At 41.5% G+C, this 20,636-nt stretch overlaps 1 protein-coding gene across 1 annotated transcript in view; it reads right to left on the reverse strand.

Moving 5' to 3' along the window:
• The window catches only part of PXYLP1 (2-phosphoxylose phosphatase 1), a 910,146-nt gene that overhangs the window by 462,547 nt on the left and 426,963 nt on the right, over positions 1-20,636 (reverse strand). The window contains exon 4 of the mRNA XM_044070169.1: positions 18,627-18,753. Within this exon, the coding sequence (XP_043926104.1) occupies positions 18,627-18,753 (127 nt within the window). The remainder of the gene's footprint in view (positions 1-18,626; positions 18,754-20,636) is intronic.

Consider the following 20,636-nt stretch of genomic DNA (forward strand, 5'->3'; position numbering starts at 1 on the left):
AATTCAAAATTACTTACATTCGGAAAGCCGAAATAATGAACCAAAGGTCAAAATGTACAAAACGGCACAATGTCGAATCAGCTGAACAAATTCAGCAGATTCAACATTGTTTCCGAACAGATTACATGATGTCCATATAGGAGCTCAGGTAAAGGAAACTCCTATACCTAATATCATGTTTTTGCTGGAGGGCAAGTCCCCCTGCACCCCTACACTCCCTGCTAACCATATATTCCAACTCCAAGATCGCACTACAGTGAAGAAAGGGATGAAATTCCCACACTGCACTGTACCACGATCTCTGTACAGTACTTCGAGTTTATAATAGTGAATGCACTGTGCATTCGCTCCAAACGCCCCAAGGCTAGTTAGCCTAGTATGAACCTATGTGTAGTTCTGAAGGCATTAGTGTGCTCTGTTTTAGTTCTGAAGGTGTGTAAAATGCCCCACTTACTTACAACTGGCAGTTAGAATTACCCAGGTTAAAATCCTTGTGTTGAGTCTGCATGTCCTCCCCATGGTCGGGTAGCCTCTGAAAGACATGCGTGAATGGGCGTGCCTTTGCTGAAGGTTGGGCGTCGGGCTGGCAACTCGGCACCATAAAAAAAATCTACTGCCAATCATTAGCGGACTGGAGTTCCACTGTGGCGACTCCTAACTGGGAAAAGCCGAAAAGACAAACAACAACCTTAGATACAACAGCCTGCATTCTCTACCCATACCACCACTTGTGATTCAGGGAATTGAGTCCATGCCTCTCAACTGTCTAGAACATTTAGGCTCATTCTTTTGGTCTTTTCTTCTGATTCTGATTGGTCTTACATATGCTATGGTTGATAATTGTATATTAGCCCTAGTGAGAATAACTGTGATCATACCCTAGATAATTTCAGGGGACCCATGTAAGGGATGCAGCATTTCGGAACTGCCTCTATCCATTAGTGGTACAAGGGGCAATCCTGGAGTACATTTTCTATTACCCATCCTTAGATCCAAGTTGCATTTGAATATGGACAGAGATGAGCTTTGTTTTACTTGAATGGATAGTCTGTTCTGGATATATATCCATCTCTCCACAACATTCAGTTTAGATACCTGGACTGAGTATTTCTGATGCCATTTGACTTGCTGATGTTCAGTAGGTCCATCTTTATTACGTCAAAGAATGGCTTGTATGACAGACATGTCACCTCTAAGCACTCTGCAGGATACTGAGTATAGTGATGAATCTTTCAGGTGGTCCATGTAAGACCTATTGTTTAGGGCTTGTATCCTTTTAGTAAGGTATCACTGTGGGTATTCCAATTGTTGCATGGGTCTAGACAGATACATGTCAAAGTGGGCATTATAAAAAATGATTGACCTAATGAAGGGTTTTTAAAGGGGGACAATAACATCTCTAGATCTAGTTACAATCAATTTATTTATAAGCTGCGCAATATAGAAAGGCTTTCTTATGAATCTGGGCACATGCTGGTCAAAAGTTAGGTTACTGTACACACAAGTTGCCAAATGCTAAACAACTGGATCAGTTCTCAGAGGGCATTGTCATGATTTTGACACCAGTTATTATTTGGGACAAACCTTCCTGCATGATGGTTAAGTAATTTGGGGAATCAATAACTGCTCCTAGCTGGCAGTCATCTCAAACTTAGCCGGCCAAATCCCTTTGGTACTTCCTTTTACTTTTTAGATGTACATGCCAAAGAGAAAAAGTCTCAGCACCAAACCCTGAGGGACTCCATTGGTGACTGGTCTCTTCCCCTATTTTGATCTCCTGCACCCTGTGAGCAAGTTGGCAATGCAGCTAGTGATGCAAGTGTTTGCTCCTACATTATTCATCTTTTGTACTACACCTGAGTAGGGGATTGTGTCAAAAGGCTTGGGCAGGTCAAGGTAATGTTTTGTGAACTGTTTTACCTTCATCCATTGCTCAGGTAACAAAAGTAAAGCTTAACATTTGCCCATGATTTTGTGCCGTTCACACTTTCCTCTGGGCTTTTTTCAAACACATTTTTAGGGCCATGCATACATGTATGCATTCTTTGATTCACCTTCCTGATTATATTAAATTATATTATAATACAACACCAGTTGTTAGACTGTGTTTTAAATTTGTAGTTTTGAACAGTCTTCTAGTAAGCAATGAAACAAAATGTATGAACCAATAATGACAAAACTACCCATTTCAGAAAATGTTTAATATAAAAGGCCACTCAAACTTCTGTCATTACAATCCACCAATGTCAGTAAATATGCAAAGTATCTACAGAAGTAAGTCATCTAAATAATTCCACATTAAAGGGCTCTCTAACTAATGAAGAGGTTGCTGGTAGGAAACAACTTTATATTTTATTTCATCTACAAATAAAGTGGCTGTTGTCCTTAAAGAACAAATTGCCTATGCTACATTAAAAAATGATAAGCTAGTAATATTGCAATAGGGAATGGATGGCAAACTGATAAGAGGTTTGTGGACACTATGTATCTCCGCCAAAGAATACATTCACAGGACTGCAGCATCCACACCCTTTAAAGTACAACACAGTACAGTACCAGTGATCCATCTGCATATTGTGGGAGTAGAACCCCCAGCCATCTGCATCAAAAGTAAGGCTACTACCTGTTGTGCTACTACAATACAAACAGACTTAGAATAAGCAGCACTAAACTTCTTTTCCCCTGAAGCTCTCAGCTCCTTTTAAATTTTTTTATTTATTTAACATTTGTTTACCAGGAATTCCAGGTTGGAACAAAGCCAGTTTTCAGCAGAAGCTCAGGGAGAAATGTTCCAGATGCATGTCTTTGCAATGTGGAAGGAAACCCACACAAACAGAGGGAGAACATATAGACTCCACACAAAAGGCACTCCAGCTAAGAATTGAACCAGGAGGCCTTGTACTAAGAAGCAACAACACTACCACTGCACCATCCACTTGACACAGCTAAATGTCTCAAGTTCACAGCAGAAGAAATCTGGAAAAAGCCAACATTTTTGGGGGGGGGGGCAAAGGCCCAAAACCAGGGACACACTTTAAATATTGCTTATAGAATCTTAGAAATTTGCTAAAATACTGTTTTGTGTTACCATACGTTTCCAAAAAAAGATAGGAAGACTGAAACTTAAAGGACTATCATTATTTAGTGAATTCCATTCTCACTGATTTGTTATAAAACCACACATTTTAAGAGGAACAGACCAAAAGAATGAGCCTAAATGTTCTGTGAAACTCTAGACAGTTGAGAGGCATGGACTCAATTCCCTGAATCACAAGTGGTGGTATGGGTAGAGAATGCAGGCTGTTGTATCTAAGGTACAGGATTTTAACCTGGGTAATTCTGCCAGTTGTAAGTAAGTGGGGAATTTTACACACCTTCAGAACTAAAACAGAGCACACTAATGCCTTCAGAGCTACAAATAGGTTCATACTAGGTTAACTGCCCGTGGGGGCCATTTTAAGCCTAGCCAATTACCCCATGTGGGGATCAAACACCACACCTTGTGTTTGCAAGGAAAAAACCTTAACCATTACATCACCCTCCCACTATGATTTTTACTTTTTTGTTTCTAATACCAGTCATTAAATGACCATCAGGAATAAACTCCATGTTTTAATAGCATTTGCCCTTACAAGTAACATGACTAAACAATTTATAGCATCTGCCATTAGATTTGCTGAAATAAGCATAATGATGTACAAGACTAATGGGTCACATGGGAAGGCTAATGCAGCACAGGTGGAATCTCACTAGACACACACATTACATATGCAAATAAATATCTGTACTTGCATATGTACACTTATTCAAAAATGTGCACCTGTAGCTAGAATACGAAGAATGACACACAAAGCCCAAAACCACTACAGAACATTTCATTGTAATGGAACAACGTATCTAACAGGTGTGATAATGTACAGAACCACCACACAAATGTCAGCTCAAGCAACTTTGGGTATCTCTTCTCCAAAGGAGGGCAAGTAAAACAGACTGGTGGGAGATTACCCTTGTCCCAGCATTTTAAAACCAACTGTGAGAGGATGACATTCTGCAAAAGTAAAGAATTATCTGGAAAAGACCAACGGTATTTTAGCACATTACCACACACTATAAAGAAAAGAGGTCTGTGTGACTTACAACCATAACTCCATCAAGAATAACACATTCAGGGAGATGTATACCAATCAATAAAAAAAAAAATCTTACATAGACATAAGAGCCACAAAGGACATTTTTCTCCAGACTAACACAGATGTCAGAAAGCTTATAAGATTGCAAGTCAAAGAACAAACAAAATAAAGAATGTGCACATCCAAACATAGTACTCTTTTTCTAAATATCATTTACTGTCATTATCAAACTCCATTTCTCTGAGAGGTATAGCAGGCAGTGTAAACAATGAATAAAGACAGCAGTGCTCGCCTACATTCTTCCTCCTTGTGTCATCATAACAAACTATATTTTAGGTATTTACCAGCCCATTCAAACTAGACACGAACAGTCTCACTGTCACTTACCAAACACCCCTTATAATTTTACAGACATTTTATTTTGTTGTTGCAAAGGGTTACCATCACAGTGTGCGCACTTACATGCCTTTCACCTTGCTAAGAAGCACCCACAGCCACAATTAAACTACTGGATCACAAACAGTTAACAACTGCAATATTAGCAAAAAAAAAAACAATGAAGAAACAATAAAGGCCTTTTCTCAAGTACTAAAAAGTATGCATCCAAATATATAAGGGATGTATTTTACAGAATAATGCAAAGATGTTAAGCAAATTTCTTAATTTTCTTATACAAGTTCTTGTTACAGGAGTGTACGTCAAACAAATAAATAAAATAAAAACAGACTGACTGTAATAGCGCTAACAATTATTTTATTTTACTGATCACAAAAATGGTTGGCAAGTATGGCTCCAAGCACATTTTATCATCATTTTACTTGCATATTAAATTAGGATGATCTGATTTCTACTGTTAGTCAATTACAGTGGGGAAACATACTTTAGGTGTTCACGCTACTATGTTTTTAAACCAACTCACATTAAACCAAGCTGTTAGTGTAATAATCTAAATATCCAAAAACTGGAAACAGAACTACAAAACAATACTGTTACAATGCGTAACACACAATTAATAATAATGTAGAACCAATTTGAAAAGTACAGCTATCACAGAACATGTCCACAGCCTCCTGTCATAGACTCTGCTCATCTATCTACCACAACTGAAATGTTACAACCTACCCAACCCTATCATCTTACCTTATCAGGGTAGGCCTGCACAAACGGTATAAAAAAGATTTGGGGTCCCTGCACAATGTCTGCCATGTTGTCAAAAAGTGTGTTACTCCACTTAGACATGCCACTGTTCTGGCCCCTCTCACCCCATGAGTGCCACGAACACCTCAGACAAAAGGAATTGCCACTGTTTATATCACAACTATTCTCTGCCATCCCTGCCTGCTATCCGCCCTCCTCCCTCAGTCCCTCAGGAGCTCTACCCCAACACACACACACACACACACACACACACACACACACACACACACACACACACACACACACACACACACACACACACACCTTCAGAACTAAAATGGAGCACACTAATGCCTTCAGAACTAAATAAAACAGAGCACTTCTAATCGTGGGTGACTGGCAGCAGGCTTAGCAGCAATGATGATTTCCGCGCACTTATGTTTTAAATTTATGTTAGCGTACGATACACACGAGTCCTCAAACACCATGGTCTTGTAGCTGTAAAAAGTGTGGGGGGGGGTGCTCCCTCCCCCTCACTTTATGGTTCTGGCGCCTAGGAACACACACCTACATATGCGGAGTTCCTCAACAAAAACATACCCACACAAAAGAGACCTCTGAGGCAAAAGCACATGCGAATTCTCCTGCCCACCACACCACACTCACACATGGTCCACACACCTGTGTCTCACAGCCACTACGGCCTAAACGTAAACTCAACATATTAGTCATAGGAGTCTCCTTTGTGAGACACACAGATGTGCCCCTTACCAGGCTGGATAAGGAGAAAGTCACAGTTAGGTGTTTGTCATGTGCCAGAATCCACCATATCACCCATCCACTCAAGTCTCTCAACAACAGGTACTGTTATGACTCTATCACAGTCCATGTTGGTGTGAATGACTTGAGACATACCTCCCTGGACTATATGAAGACAGACATGATCGACCTTGCTGAATATGTGTCCCAGGCAGGTATGTTCCTAGCCTTAAGCAGCATTCTACCATCACCCAGAATAATGCCTCAATACAAACAGAAAATGATTGACTTCAACAATTGGCCTAGGTTTTGGTGTCATTACAAGGGGAACCAGTGCATGACAGCCTGGAAAGACATGACTGACAAACCACAATGTTTTGCCAGAGATGGCCTGCATCTGTCTCCCTTAGACTTCTTGCAAAGGCTCTTGCCTCCCCCATAGTGCCTTTTTAGGCAATGCCATGAGGTCAAAACTACCAACATGTAAATTTCATCAAAACACAAATTAAAGGTCATGCTGCTAAACACTAAGAGTCTAAACATGAAACTGCATTCATTGTAAGCATTCTTAACCCGGGAAGATGCTGACATTTGTGAAATCACAGAAACATGGTTCAAAGCTGCGGAGAGCACCCCAGCCATACCAGGTTACTCATCCTATCGTACATTCAGACCCCAAACCATGGGCAGCAAAGCAAAAGGAGGTGGAGTTGCAATATATACAAAAGACATACACAACTCCAGGCTGGTCAAACAATATGAAGCACAGGACACACTCCAGGTGCAGTTAACTATTGACAAGACCCCTACCCCTATTCAAATCGTAGCTAGCTACAGGCCCCCAACTTTGACTCAGGATGCCCACTCCACTTATCTGGACTTCTTCAAATCTGTCAAGATTCAACCTATTACCATAGATTGGAAGAACTACTCATGCCAAAAGACAAATATCCAGAGATTCCTTGATTTCATCAATGCAAATGCCTTGGACCAGCTGGTCAACACCCCCACAACAGGTGAAAATAACTTGGACTTGGTATTAACCAACATGAGTAACAACTGCAGCTTCCCTACAGTGTCATCCTCCCTGGTAAGATCTGACCACAAAGCAGTCACTTTTGAAGTCACCATCTCCCCCGACCCCCCACCCCAGCTAGGGCTTAACAGAAATACTTTTCCAAAGCTGATTACAACTTCCTGAGGGAAGGTATAAACAAACAGCTTCAGAGCCCTCGCTCCCTCCATAGGAACTGGCACATATGTCCAAACCTTCACCAAAGTACTATTATAAGCATTTGTATTGAATCAGGAATACCTGACAGGACAGAATCATCCTCCTCAAGGAAGAGTAAACCTGTCTGGTGGACATCTGCAATAAATAAACTCTATAATAAACTGAAAAAATTGCTGACAATCACCAAGAAGGAGCAGGTGCCTAATTGGAAGCAATCTCTCCTTAGCCATAAAAAGCAAATAAGAACACTAGTGAAATCCACCAAAGCAAATTTTGAGTCCAAACTGGCTGCATCCACTAAAGACAATCATAAGGCCTTCTTCACATATCTCCGCAATCTCGAAAGAAGCACTCATATCTGCTCAGAACTGGTGATCAAGGACACCACAAACAAAAATGCCGTAGATATAGCCAATCTGCTGGTTGACAGGTTCAGTGAAAATGTCACCCCTCTGTCCCCCCCATCAGTAAATCAGGACATCCCCAGCACCTGCCCCTTCCCTTATCTCCAAGGAGCAAGTAATCACTGTCGTCTCAAAGGCAGAAAATACAGCCTCTATGGGACCCTATAACATCCCAGGCTGCATCCTACAAGAACTCAGGCAGGAACCTGCAGCACCATTAGACATCCTATTCAACCAAAGCCTGAGAACCGGCTTCATTCCAGCAGAGTGGAGGACAGCCACTGTCATCCCTTTGCACAAAGGTGGAGTGTCCAATGCAGGAATTTATCGTCCCATCAGCCTAACTTGCCTGATCTCCAAGGCCATGGACCTTATTAACAAGGACATTGGCAACCTCCAAACACTCAATCCCACACAGTTTGGTTTCATCAAGGGGAGATCATGCCTGTTAAATGTGGTTGACTTTTTTGAGACAGTCACAAAAGCTACAGATGAGGGGAAGATGGTGCACACCACCTACCCTGACCTGGCCAAAGCCTTCAATACTATTCCCCACTAGGGTATAATGGATAAACTCTCTCAACTAGGCATCAATCTGTATGTTACCAAATGGGTAGCAAACTAGCTCACTGACAGAACCCACCTAGTTAAAATAGGGGAAGCCACCTCAGGCAGTAGACCCGTAATGAGCGGTGTACCCCAGGAATCAGCCTCTGTTGTTTGGGATATACTTTTCTGAGGTGCAGACCAAAACCACTGGGCTATGGCTGACCAAGTTTGCAGATACTGCAAGCTGGGCACTGTCATCAATTCCCCTAGTGATGTGGACATCCTCAAAGAGGGTCTTACCCAAACAAATGGCTGGTGCTAGAAACATGGACCATCATACCCATTGAGGAGAGTGACATTCCCACAAATTATCACATTAATAACAAGGTCCTAAGCATGTAATCGGCCATGAGGAACTTGGGCACCCAGGTTGATAGCAAACAGACTTTTGCCCACCATATTGCCTCTGTTGTACGGAAAGCTTTATACATGGCCCACCTCATTAGTAAGGGTATCTCATCCAGAGAGAAGGAGGTCATAACATTCCTGTATTCTTCCCTTATAAGATCCATTATTGAGTACAATGCCTCTTTCACCATGTACCTCACAAAGCACATGCAGCAGCTGGACAGACCACAGAGGTTCCTCACCAGGAGAATCCAGGGCCTCAAACATCTACTCTATACAGATAGGCTAAAGGCTCTGTCCCTCTACTCAGTCTCATACAGACTCCTCAGAGGTGACCTCTCTGGCATACAAAGCAATCTCAGACCCTGCCTTGAAGGGACTACTGCATATCCGCAAGTCAAGCTCCACTCAAGTAACCCATACACACGACCTTAACCTGGTCTGTGACATCAACAGGACTTGCTGTTGGGATAGATTTGTGTTTCAGAGACTCCCCCTTCTGTGGAATAGACTCCCTCTCAATGTCAAGTAGAGTAACTCATTAACCCTTTATAAGCACAACCTACAGAACTGGATGCGGAACAGAAAATACACCCCTGGGATTCCACATGTGTCCCTGCTGGACAGCAGCATCGGGTGGTGACTTGTTGGAACATGGGCTAAATTCTTTGCTAGGCTTGTAAGTGCCTCAAGGCCAACAGCCTAGTAACTTCCTATGGTCCTATGGTAAGGAGTCTGTTTGCAATAGTAGCAGTAGGAGAAATAGCTGCCAGATAATCTCCAATGTGGGAAAAGAAACATTTATTAGTTTGATAGACTTTATACAGTTTATATGCCTTTTTGGGTATTTATAGCTGAGAATCAAAACGATTGCAGGCAGCATTAAAAGCATCCTCCAAAGCAGAATTGATGGAATGGGTGCAGTATACAGGGCTTTTTGTTGTAATAAATCATTGTATCTGCCCAATTCAGGAGGAACATTTACCTGTTCACATGAAGACATTCTTTAGTCTAGAAGGGGGGTCTCAGAAAAGGAGAAAGCCTACATGTGCACAGTTTAACATCACTGTCTAAAGAGTCAGAATCTTAGGTTATGGGACCCGCAGGTGATATAAAAATGTCTCTGCCCATATCAGAATCTCCTTAAAGAATATCCTCATCACTGGGAGAGGAGCAATAAGGACTAGGAGGAGGCACTTAATATCCAATGCTCTGCAACAAACTCCTTACCCTCAAAACATCTCTCTGTTACCAGAATTATCTGGAACATCCTAGGAGGAAGATTACTAAGGGGAAAGCAAATCATCCTGAGGAAGCTCTTTCTCTGGCCTCCACTGAGAAGACCCTCCTGGAGTGCCTTCCGCACCTAAAATGGATGGTTCTCCCATGCCCAAACTGGACACTGGAACAGCCTAAGAGGACATGTATGAGCTCCAGTCCAAAGAGGCTGGCAAGGCCACACCACAGGGATTTGAGGAAGTCAGTAAGGCAGGTTCACCTACCACTGGCTAAGGCACTGAGTAAGCCTGCACTGAAGGCAAGGGCTTGTGCTGTAACTGTTTTCTTTTTAGGTAAATTGGAAGAAGGAAAAGTAGAACCAAAGATGTATCCATGCTGTAGCCAAGGAAGAAGCCTGACTGCCAGTAAGCAATAGTGGAAGGGGTCAGTTGGAAGATAGGTTGTCACAGCACACAAAGGCAATAAACAATTCTTCAAAAAGGTCCCAGTTCCCCATCACAAAAAAAAAGTTAAACAAGCACCAAATAATTTGCTGTAAAAAGACAGAGATACTTCTCCAAAGGTGAACTACCCAATAAAAAGAGAAACAAGTTGTCACAAAGTAAACATAAGCATTCACACACTACACTGTTTCTGCCTTTAGAATACACTTTCTAAGAAACAAAATGCCAAAATAGCTTAAAAATGACAAGCCCCAAAGCTTAAATAGACAGGTTTATACATAAAAAGCAATTCCTAGAGCTGCAATAACTGCATTCAAGGAATGTCTACAGGTATTACTGAAAAGCTGGTATTAAAGTGACATACCACAATTCTGAAATAAAATAGGTAATTATATAACAAATACTCTTAAACTATGAAAATAAGTACACAAGGGTTCCCCAAAGGAGTCTTACCTGTCTGACTGGATGTCTCTGGGCAACTGCTGCCTCAGATCTGCATCTGCATGAGATGGCAAGAAAGTACTAAAGATTTTTAGTCACTCTGGATGTTTATATAGCTCTCTCCCAAAAGAACTTAACCTATAAGCAGCCACAGTAACAGTGTAGTAAGGGATGACATTTTTTTTAAGCTAGCCAGTTGCTTCCTTGGCAGGATACAGCAGTGAGAATGATAAACATCAACAGTTTACTTCTTTGTATTACACATAAAAAATGTGTAGTAAGAGGATATAGTTTGTTTGAATCAAAAGAAAAATTCTACAGCTGTTATTCTGTGCTAGATGGAGGTTTGCTTACAAAGTATATTAAGCAGTGCTTTACAGACAGAATTAGGAGACAGAAACTGAGTTTTTTTTTGCTTAAGTGCAAAACGGTGAACAGTAATGGCTTACAGAAGAGAGTATATTGTGTCAATTGACTGGCATTAAACAAAAAAAAACTTAAGATTTTGGAGTAGGCAGAAGTGATACAAAAGGAAAGAGGATGGGTTGTGTATCACTGTGGGAGAAGTGAAATAGGTATGAATGCAATGATCCTGGGGGGGGGTGCAGGGGATTGGAGTGAAGTGGACCACCAATCAGCCCTGCAGGAGCCAATCACTGTGCACAGCTGCACACTTGCAGTGAAAACAGGTAAGGCTCACGTGAAATATGTTGCGGGCAAAGTTACACAGAAGTACTACGTGTAGGAGTAAATTGGACAGACACAATAAAAGTCACTAAATTAAACTTTTAGAAGCTGTGACTGCACTCTTACACATACAACCTTAAAAGGAGTTTGCCAGGTTTTCAGTAATACTGGTAAGTAGTTACTTCCTAGAATTTATAAAAGCATGGATAAGAAATACACTGCACTTTAACATTTTCAAACCTGTATTTTAAAAAGTACAGTTGTGTACCTACCATAAATGTAGATGTTCGAGTGTATTCACTGTTGCAGTCATTACACTTGGGTTATCCTGCTGGCAGGCTACCCGCAGTCGGACTGAATTCCAAAGTCTAGGTCCAGTGTCGGTTGCTGTCACCTCTTCCCTGACGTCAGTGCATCAGAGGTATAAAACATGCAGCTGACACCATTTTCTTCAGTTTTTCTTGCCCCAGATGTCAGGTGCCCCAAAAGTGGTAGGCTGAAAATTCTGCCAATAAGTATGCATGCACAAAAATAAACATTTCCTTCATCTACAAGCAAATACACCACATAGGTTGTATAGGATAGAGAAGTACAGATAAGTCCCAGCAAAGAAAAAAGAGGGATGGTGGGTGGGTTACCTGGACTGCAACAGTGAATACAGTCGAACATCTACATTTATGGTAGGTACACAACAGTACTATGTTCATCGTGTTTCACTGTTGCAGTCATTACACTTGGGTTGAATCCCAAAGCTGAGGTAGGGTGGCTGGGTCTAAATAGGATTAGGAGAGGCTATAAGGCCCTGCAGAATTGCAGTGGCAAAGCCTGCTCTGGATTTAGAATAGAGAGGTAAGTGGTAGTGCTTGGTAAAAGTGTGCACTGAACTCCAAGTTGCAGCCTCTAAAATGTCTTTGGTTGGTACTCCTCTGAGGAAGGCTGCTGAAGTAGCTGCTGCTCTGGTAGAGTGAGGCCTAATGCCCTTAGGCACTGATTTGCCATGCAGTGAATAGCAGAGATGAATGCAGTGGCCTATCCATTTTGAAATAGTCTGCTTTGAGATAGCCTTTCCTTGTGATCCTGCAGCATATGCTACTAAGAGTTGCTCAGTCTTTCTGAAAGCCTTAGTTCTGTCCATGTAGAACCACAGCTGTCTGCAAATGTCCAAAGAATGCAAGAGTCTCTCACCCTTATTCTGTGGGTTTGGATAAAAAGTAGGCAAATGAATGGTTTGGTTAAGGGCCACACTGGACATTACCTTAGGGATAAATGTGGGGTTCGTCCTCAGAGAAACCCTGTCTGGATGGAAAATGATAAAAGGTTCCACAGCCATGAGTGCCTGTAACTCTGAGACTCGTCTTGCAGAGGTTATTGCTAGGAGCAGAGCTGTTTTCCAAGATAAGAACTTTATTTCAGCTGTATTGGCTGGCTCAAAAGGCGGCAGTGTGAGTTTTTCCAAGACATAATTGAGGTCCCATGCAGGTATTGGTGCTCTCCTTGGAGGTCTTATGTTTTTGGCCCCTCTAATGTACTGTCTTAGTAGCGGATGTGAAAAAATTGGTGGTTCCGTATTGTAATGAGCTGTAATGGCAGAGGCATGGATTTTGATTGATGAAAAGGATAGGCCTTTGTCCGGCATAAATCTGAGGAATATTTGGTACAACCGTGTCAATTCCTTGTGCCTGGCTCCAAGCACAGAATCTTTTCCATTTTTCAGAATAAGATTTCTTGGTACTGGGCCTCCTGGCCTCCAAAATAACATCCATCGCTGCTTTAGAGAGGTGTGTTGTGAATGGCTACATTATCCGCCATGCTGCCAGATTTAGGGTTCTGAGCTGGCTGTGCAGGATCTGATTGTTTTGTTGGGTCAGTAAGTGAGGAATTAGAGGCAATGTCCAGGCTGGGCCTTGAGACAAGCTCTTTAGGATTTGGTACCAGTGCTAGCGGGGCCAGTCTGGTGCAATCAGAATAATTTTTGGCTTCTCTTATCTGACCTTTAGGAGTACCTTGGGGAGGAGAGGCAGATGAGGAAAGGCATATACTGTTAGGGTTTTCCAGCTGAATGATAGGGCATCCACTTTCCATGCTTGTTTGTGCTACGTCCTTGTACAGAATCTCTGTAGTTGGCAGTTGTGAGGGGAGGCAAATAGATCTATGTCTGGGCATCCCCATTTCTTTATCGTCATGCTGAAGACTTGTGGATCCAGTTTCCACTCGTGGGGATCCGTGAGGTTTCTGCTTAGTTCGTCTGCCAGAGTATTTTTATTTCCTGGCAGGAATTGTGCTTGCAGGTGTACTTGATAAGTCAATGCTGTGTCCCACAAGGTCATGGCTTGTCTGCAGAGGGGGTAGGAATGAGTGCCTCCTTGTTTGCTTATGTACCACATGACTGTAGTATTGTCCGTCCTTATCAGTAGTTGTCCTGGATGGAGTAGATACTTGAAAGCTGTCAGGGCATTCTGAACAGCCAGCATCTCTCTTTGATTGATATGAAGGTGACTTTGATATGGAGGTGACTTTGGCTTGTGGGCCATGTGCCCTGAATACACTTTCCTGCCATATGGGCTACCCCAGGCATAATCCGAAGCATCTGTTGTTATTGACTGCCTGGCTGTGGGCAGGGTTAATGGCTGTCCCTTGTTGTGGTGACAGGCCTGTGCCCACCATCGAAACTCCTGTTTCAGGCAAGGAATGAGGGTAATTAATGTTTCCAGGCTGTGACAATGTTGAGTCCAAACACTTTTTAGATACCATTGTAGTTTCCTCATATGCAGTCTGGCATATGGAATTAGCAGAATGCAGGATGCCATGAAGCCCAAAGCCTGCAGAATTTTTCTTGCAGATAACTAGGTCTTTGTTGCCAACATCTTGAAGTAAGAACTCAGTTGCCTTTGTTTGCCTGGCGTGAGATAAGCCATCTGGGCAGTTGTATTTAAGCTTGCACCCAGGAATATTATCTCTTGAGAGTGTACTAGTTTTGATTTCTTTTCATTTACTGTTTACCCTAGGCAAATAAGTAATCTTTTTACAAATGCCAGATGCCTTAGTAGAATGTCCTTGTTCTCTGCTTGAATAAGGCAGTCGTCCAAGTAAGGATATATTTGTATTCCTCTTTGTCTGCAAAATGCAATTACTGGTGCCAGGCATTTTGTGAAAACTCTGGGCACAGTAGATAAGCCAAAAGGCAGTGCAGAGAATTTGTAGTGCATTGAGCCAGCTAGGAATATGAGGTATCTTCTGCAAGACTGTCTGACTGGAATATGCAGGTATGCCTCTTTTAAGTCCAAAGTTACAAGCCAAGCCTTCTTGTCCTGCATGGGCAGAAGCTGCTGCAGAGTCAACATTTTGAATTTTGGAATGTCCAGGAATGTATTTAGAGTAGACAGGTCCAGTATTGGTCTCCAGGCTTTGTCTTTTCTGGGTACCAAGAAAAGTCTTGAGTAAAATCATTATCCCTGCTCTTGCTGTGGTACTTGCTGAATGGCCCCCATGTCCATGAGGGATGACACTTGTTTTTGTGCCTCTGCCCATTGATTGTGTGGCAGGTTTGGCATACCTTTTGGCCTTGGCAGGGTGTGAAAGTGGTACCTGTAGCCCTGGGACACTATATTCAAGACCCATTTGTCCTGGGTGATCATGTGTCAATTTTGAGAAAAAAGTGCTAGTTTTCCCCCAAGGGGGCTGCCAAAAGATAAGTGCTTGGAGCTGCAGAGGAAAGTCATTGGGACTGTTTCCTGTATGGCTGTGTTTTGTCTTCTCCGCTTCTGGAGGTAGAAGCGCCCACTGTTTAGGCCTGTATGAGCCCTGGGGCTGGGATCTACCTATGGGGCGTCTGTATCTGCCTCTTTGTGGTCTGTCTGACACTGGAAAGGACCAATTCTTTGTAGGCCAGTTCCTGCTAAATCTGGGTGGCTGTACCTGTAAGAAATCCTTTATTGTTTGCATAGATTTAGCTTTGTCCTCCATTTTCTTCAACACCTCCTCTGCTTTAACACCAAATAAAGTATCATGCTGTAATGGAGCATCTAATAACTTTGCTTTAACATGATCAGGCAGATTCTGTTCCTTTAACCAAGCATACCTCCTAATAACAGAATCTGTAACTGCAGCCCTGCAAGAGGCCTCCAGAGAATCAAAACCACATTGCAGTGTATGCTTTCCCACTTGTTCAGTTGCATGAAATAAATCCTGCATTTCCTTATTTTCTGCACAATCAGAATTTGATACAATTTTCTGTTTTAGCATTGACAGTAAGTATTGCTGATATTTAAGTATATGAAATTGACAATTTAAAGCCCTCACAGCCAAAGTAGCAGGAAGTGTAAACCTTTTTTCCCCATCTGTCTAGAGCCCTTGAATCTCTATCAGAGGGGATAGGTTTATTTGCAGTAGAAGCCTTGACCCCTTTGAGACCCTGAGAAACAGTTTCTGGGTCAGCAGAAGGGTTTTTATAAAGAACTTTATGTGAATCTGGAACCCTGTAGTATCCGTCTGGTTTAACAGGGGCAGGAGGTAAAGAGTCAGGAGAAAGTCTAGACCTGGAAAATACATCATCTACAATGTCTAACACAGGAGGAATAGCCAAAGGCCTGTGCTGAGGTAGTAAAAGGAAATCTCTAAGTCTTTTCTTAGATTCTAAACAGTCCTGGCTCTCCCAGTGGAAGTGCTCTCTCATGGTATGTAGGGTTTCCCCAAAAGAATAATCCTCAGACGGTGAGGCTGAAGGGATAGATTTTTCAGCATCAGAATCCTCATAAGGAGGAAGAGAGTAGTCCTGTTCAGAAGAGGAGTCAGAGGAAATGGAAACCTGATCTGAAGATTCATATTCTGTCTCTTGCCTAGGCCTCTTGTCAGGAGGGGGATGGGAACCCCTGATCAAAATAAATAGGTCTTCGGCCATTTTGAGCATCTGCTTTTTAGGAATGGTAGTTTGTCCTGGAGAATACTGAACTTGTTTCTTTGTCTTTAGAACTGATTTAGTCTTTGCTTTGGAAGCTGTAGTAGGCTTTACATATAACTGTGTAGGTCTGAAAACACCCTCAGAAGCCGATGCCTGCTCAGCGGCTCCGGACCCATCTGAGGGAATAGTTTCCGTCTGTCCAATACCTTGAGTATCCACAGGCCTAGCTGGCTCCACGTGGGAGTCGTCAGCGGCCTGTGGCTCTGAGGTAGCGGGCGCCAGGGGCTGCAAAAGTGCCTCACTGAGAACCGGCGACAGGCTTAGCAGAAGCATCGTCGTCGGTTTGAGACCTCGGATGCCTATCCTTTTCTTTTTCCTTGCGCTTTTTATAAACTCCGGTCATCAGCTGTTCCAATGGCATTATATAATTGAATCTTCGGCTAAAGTAATGAAAGGCAAAATCAAACCGACGCTTAATAGTGCGTTGATTAAATCTAGCACGAAACCGACAGCTAGCAACGTTATAATCAGGGCCTAGGCAAGGAATACAGTAAGAATGAAAATCCTTATGAGGTATTTGCTTCCCACAAGAAATACAATTGTTAACTTTATCTGACATCGGTCTGGAGCAAGAAAAAAGTTTCCCCAATGGGGTACTTAGCTTTACTGAAGACTTCGGATTTGAAATTCGATTTCGAAAATCTCAAGAGTCGGCCGACCGGCACTTGCGAACTGCTTTTGCTTCAGGCACCGCGCAGCAAGAAAGACAAGAAAATGGTGTCGGCTGCATCTTTTATACCCCTGGCGCACTGACGTCAGGGAAGAGGTGACAGCAACCAACGCCGGACCTAGACTTTGGAATTCAGGCCGACTGCGGGTAGCCTGAAAGCAGGATAACCCAAGTGTAATGACTGCAACAGTGAAACACGATGAACATTTTCAGTTGCTCCTTTTGCTTTGTAAAATACTGTCTGTTGAAATAATCCTACATAAAACAAATCACAACATATGACACTTCGCCTTCAAAGAAAAGAAAAGAATCATGAATCACATTTATTTGTTCTCTCTTGCCACACATGTAGTGGATCAAGCATATATCAATATTCAAAGGACTACAATTAAACAAATGCTGGTAAAGATTAAGACAGTTCACAGTTCTTGTACAAACACTGTCAAAATGTTGTCCATTGTTCAACCAGAGTTCTGACGAGGTTTCTGTTTCGGCACCACCTTTTATCATTTACCACTCTTGCAAATGTAAGCCAAAAAAAAGATGACCCGCTTCTCAGTGTTTTTTTAATTATATGTTTTTGGACACACTACAGTTTGCATAACTTTCACAGGATGGGCTGAATTGTTTGATAGCGGATCACTGGAAATAAGGAGGAGATGAGTACCATAAAGGCATACAGAAAGGACAGAAATATTGTCACATGTGAGAACTTAATTGCAAAAGCATTCTTTCCTCTATTGTGCATAAGAGTTCCAAACAGTGCACCTTGCAAAAGGACTATGTATCAACATCCTTGGGGGGTAGTACCTTCATTCTATAGTGAAGGCATTCACTTACTCCAGTAATCTAAGCTCACACAGCTTTAAAAGCTAAACAGTTAATGTGTATTCTTTTCTAAACTTAATCACCTCACTGTAATAGTAGCAGAGTGGCCTGTCAGCATCTGCACCTGGGGCAATCTGAAAGAATTTATCATTGTAAAACTGTCTTTCGGCTTTTCCCGGTTAGAGGTGGCCACAGCGGAACTTCGGTCCGCTAATGATTGGCAGTAGATTTTTACGTGCTGGCTTGCCGGGCCTAACGCATAACCTTCAACGAAGGAACGCCCATTCACGCATGTCGACACACAGAAGACGCTCTAACTGAGAATCAAACGTGCAACGTCTAACTGTGAGGCGACAACGCTACTGCAGCACCACCACCACAGTTCAAAGAATTTGTAATTTACAGAAATGGATAGAATGGGAATATCATTACTAAAATACGTTACAGAAATCTGGTTTTAAGCTATGGGATACTTGGAAATGTAAAAGCAAAGTGAGACACTTGCTAAATTTGGGAGATATATATGGCAAGATGCTCTACCTAAATGCTTGCAAATACTACCCATTAATTTTTGTTCCCTGTATTCACAGACTTGCAAACCGTCCCTGTTAAACTTCTCCAATTAAACAACTTCCTCAGGATTAAATAACAACTATGACAAAAAAATAAACAAACCAGTAGCTTAACTCAGCTTAAAATGGCAAACAAGACAGATCTGATAATAAACAAAAGCTATTTACCTATTGGGCACCAATATGCAGTCAATGGCAGGTCTTTTGGTTTTAGGAATAGCATACAGTGGGTATCTGTCACCATGACGAATCATCACTTGGACAGACAGGAGTTTGTAATCAGGAGGTGCGTGACCTGTGTGAAAGAAAAGGCAAGTGAATTACTGCAAGTCATTTCAAAATTCTGTATTTCTATATCAGAACCTTTCTCAGACTCAAAACTATACATATGCACACATTACATACCAACGGAATATAAACAAGGTGATAGCTGAGGATTACATTAAAAATATTGTAGTACTAGACCATCCTTCACATTTAAAAATAGTAAATCATTACAGTGACAACTTTGCTATAGGCAACTGCACAGGAAAGATGATAAGTTAATTGAACGTTGTGGCACACTCCTACGTAATTCCTGTGATGCCTGTAAATTATATTTCCTTTGAGTCTCAGTTTGTACATCCTTAATCTGGACAAGTATTTAAGATAAAACTATATGCTGACTGCAAAAGTATAGATTTAGTTTATATAGCACAATGTAAGAAATGTCCCTGTTTCTACATACAGAAAACTAATCACAATTTAAAAGAACGTATCTTGGAACATATTTATGACACTGGGAAACAGAAACTCTCTAAGGCTTTGGCTAAGCATGTAGTTAATGATGACTCACATGCTTTTAAATTTTATGTATTAGAATTGTTGAATTTTAATTTGAGAGGTGGTGATCACGAAAATCTTGAGCATGTAGTTAACAATGACACACATGCTTTTAAATGTTATGTATCCGAACTGTTGAATTTTAATTTGAGAGGTGGTGATCACGAAAATGTTGCTGAAAGTATGGAAGTTAGATGGATGATACTCTTACAGGCAGATAAGGGTTTGGGTTTAAATGAGACTTTATCTTTAAAGCATTTATTGAAATCACATGCTCTTAATAAGCGATTTAACTGTGTGTGTGTGTGTGTGTGTGTGTGTGTGTGTGTGTGTGTGTGTATGTGTATGTATGTATGTATATATATATATATATATATATATATATATATATATACACACACACATATATATATATATATATATATATATATATATATATATATATATATACATAAACCTCGTCACCACAATAAACAGAGCACGCTGGAGGGATAGATTCCTGTCCCTGAAACTTCCCATACTCTGGAACAAACTACCCATTCATGTCAAGCAAAGCTCGTCATTGGCCATCTTTAAGAAAAATCTTGATGACTGGATGGGAAATAGAAAATTCACCCCGGGGATCACTTCTGCGGCACTGCTTGACAGGGGCACAGGAAAATAATTTTCTTGGGTGCGAAAGCCAGGGAATCTTTTTGGCTAGGCTTATATAGGTCCCAGGTAGCCTAGTACCTACCTATGAACCTATATGTATGTATGTATGTGTATATATATATATATATATATATATATATATATATATATATATATATAGACATACACACACACATACTTGAATGTTCTACTATATTTGTCTTCGGTCTGAAGAAGCGCCTGTGGCATGAAAGTGCTTATTGTTGTTTATTAAACTTTAAGAGTTATACTGCTGTGTTGGTTGGTCATTTTATCATTTTTAATGTCCTAAATGTAAATGACTTCCCTGTCATAGAACCAGCAGAACTGCCACATCTTCCAAAAAAACGATGTGCAAATGAGATTCCTGTCATGATCAGGCACAATGAATGGTTGACACATTGTAATGCTGCATCCAACCCTAAAACAGATGCATCCAAGGTGCAAGCCAAGAGAAGCTGGAGCTGAAATGGGTCCCCAAATGTAGATTAGACAAAATCTTACCAGCATCTCAACAGCAAAGGCATGTTTAGTAGTCCTAGTCCCACTGTAACATAAGCACTTTCATTACTAGAGAGACTACCTACACTCCTCTGTGCACGCATTCCTACTCTCGTCAGAATCTTAGAGAAGGTTTTGAGAATCGGAATTGGACAGAACAGAGGGCTGAGATGTTGCAGTCAC

This window comes from Protopterus annectens, chromosome 4.part1, assembly GCF_019279795.1.
Source record: "Protopterus annectens isolate FY-2018-M chromosome 4.part1, PAN1.0, whole genome shotgun sequence".
Lineage (NCBI taxonomy): Eukaryota > Metazoa > Chordata > Ceratodontiformes > Protopteridae > Protopterus > Protopterus annectens.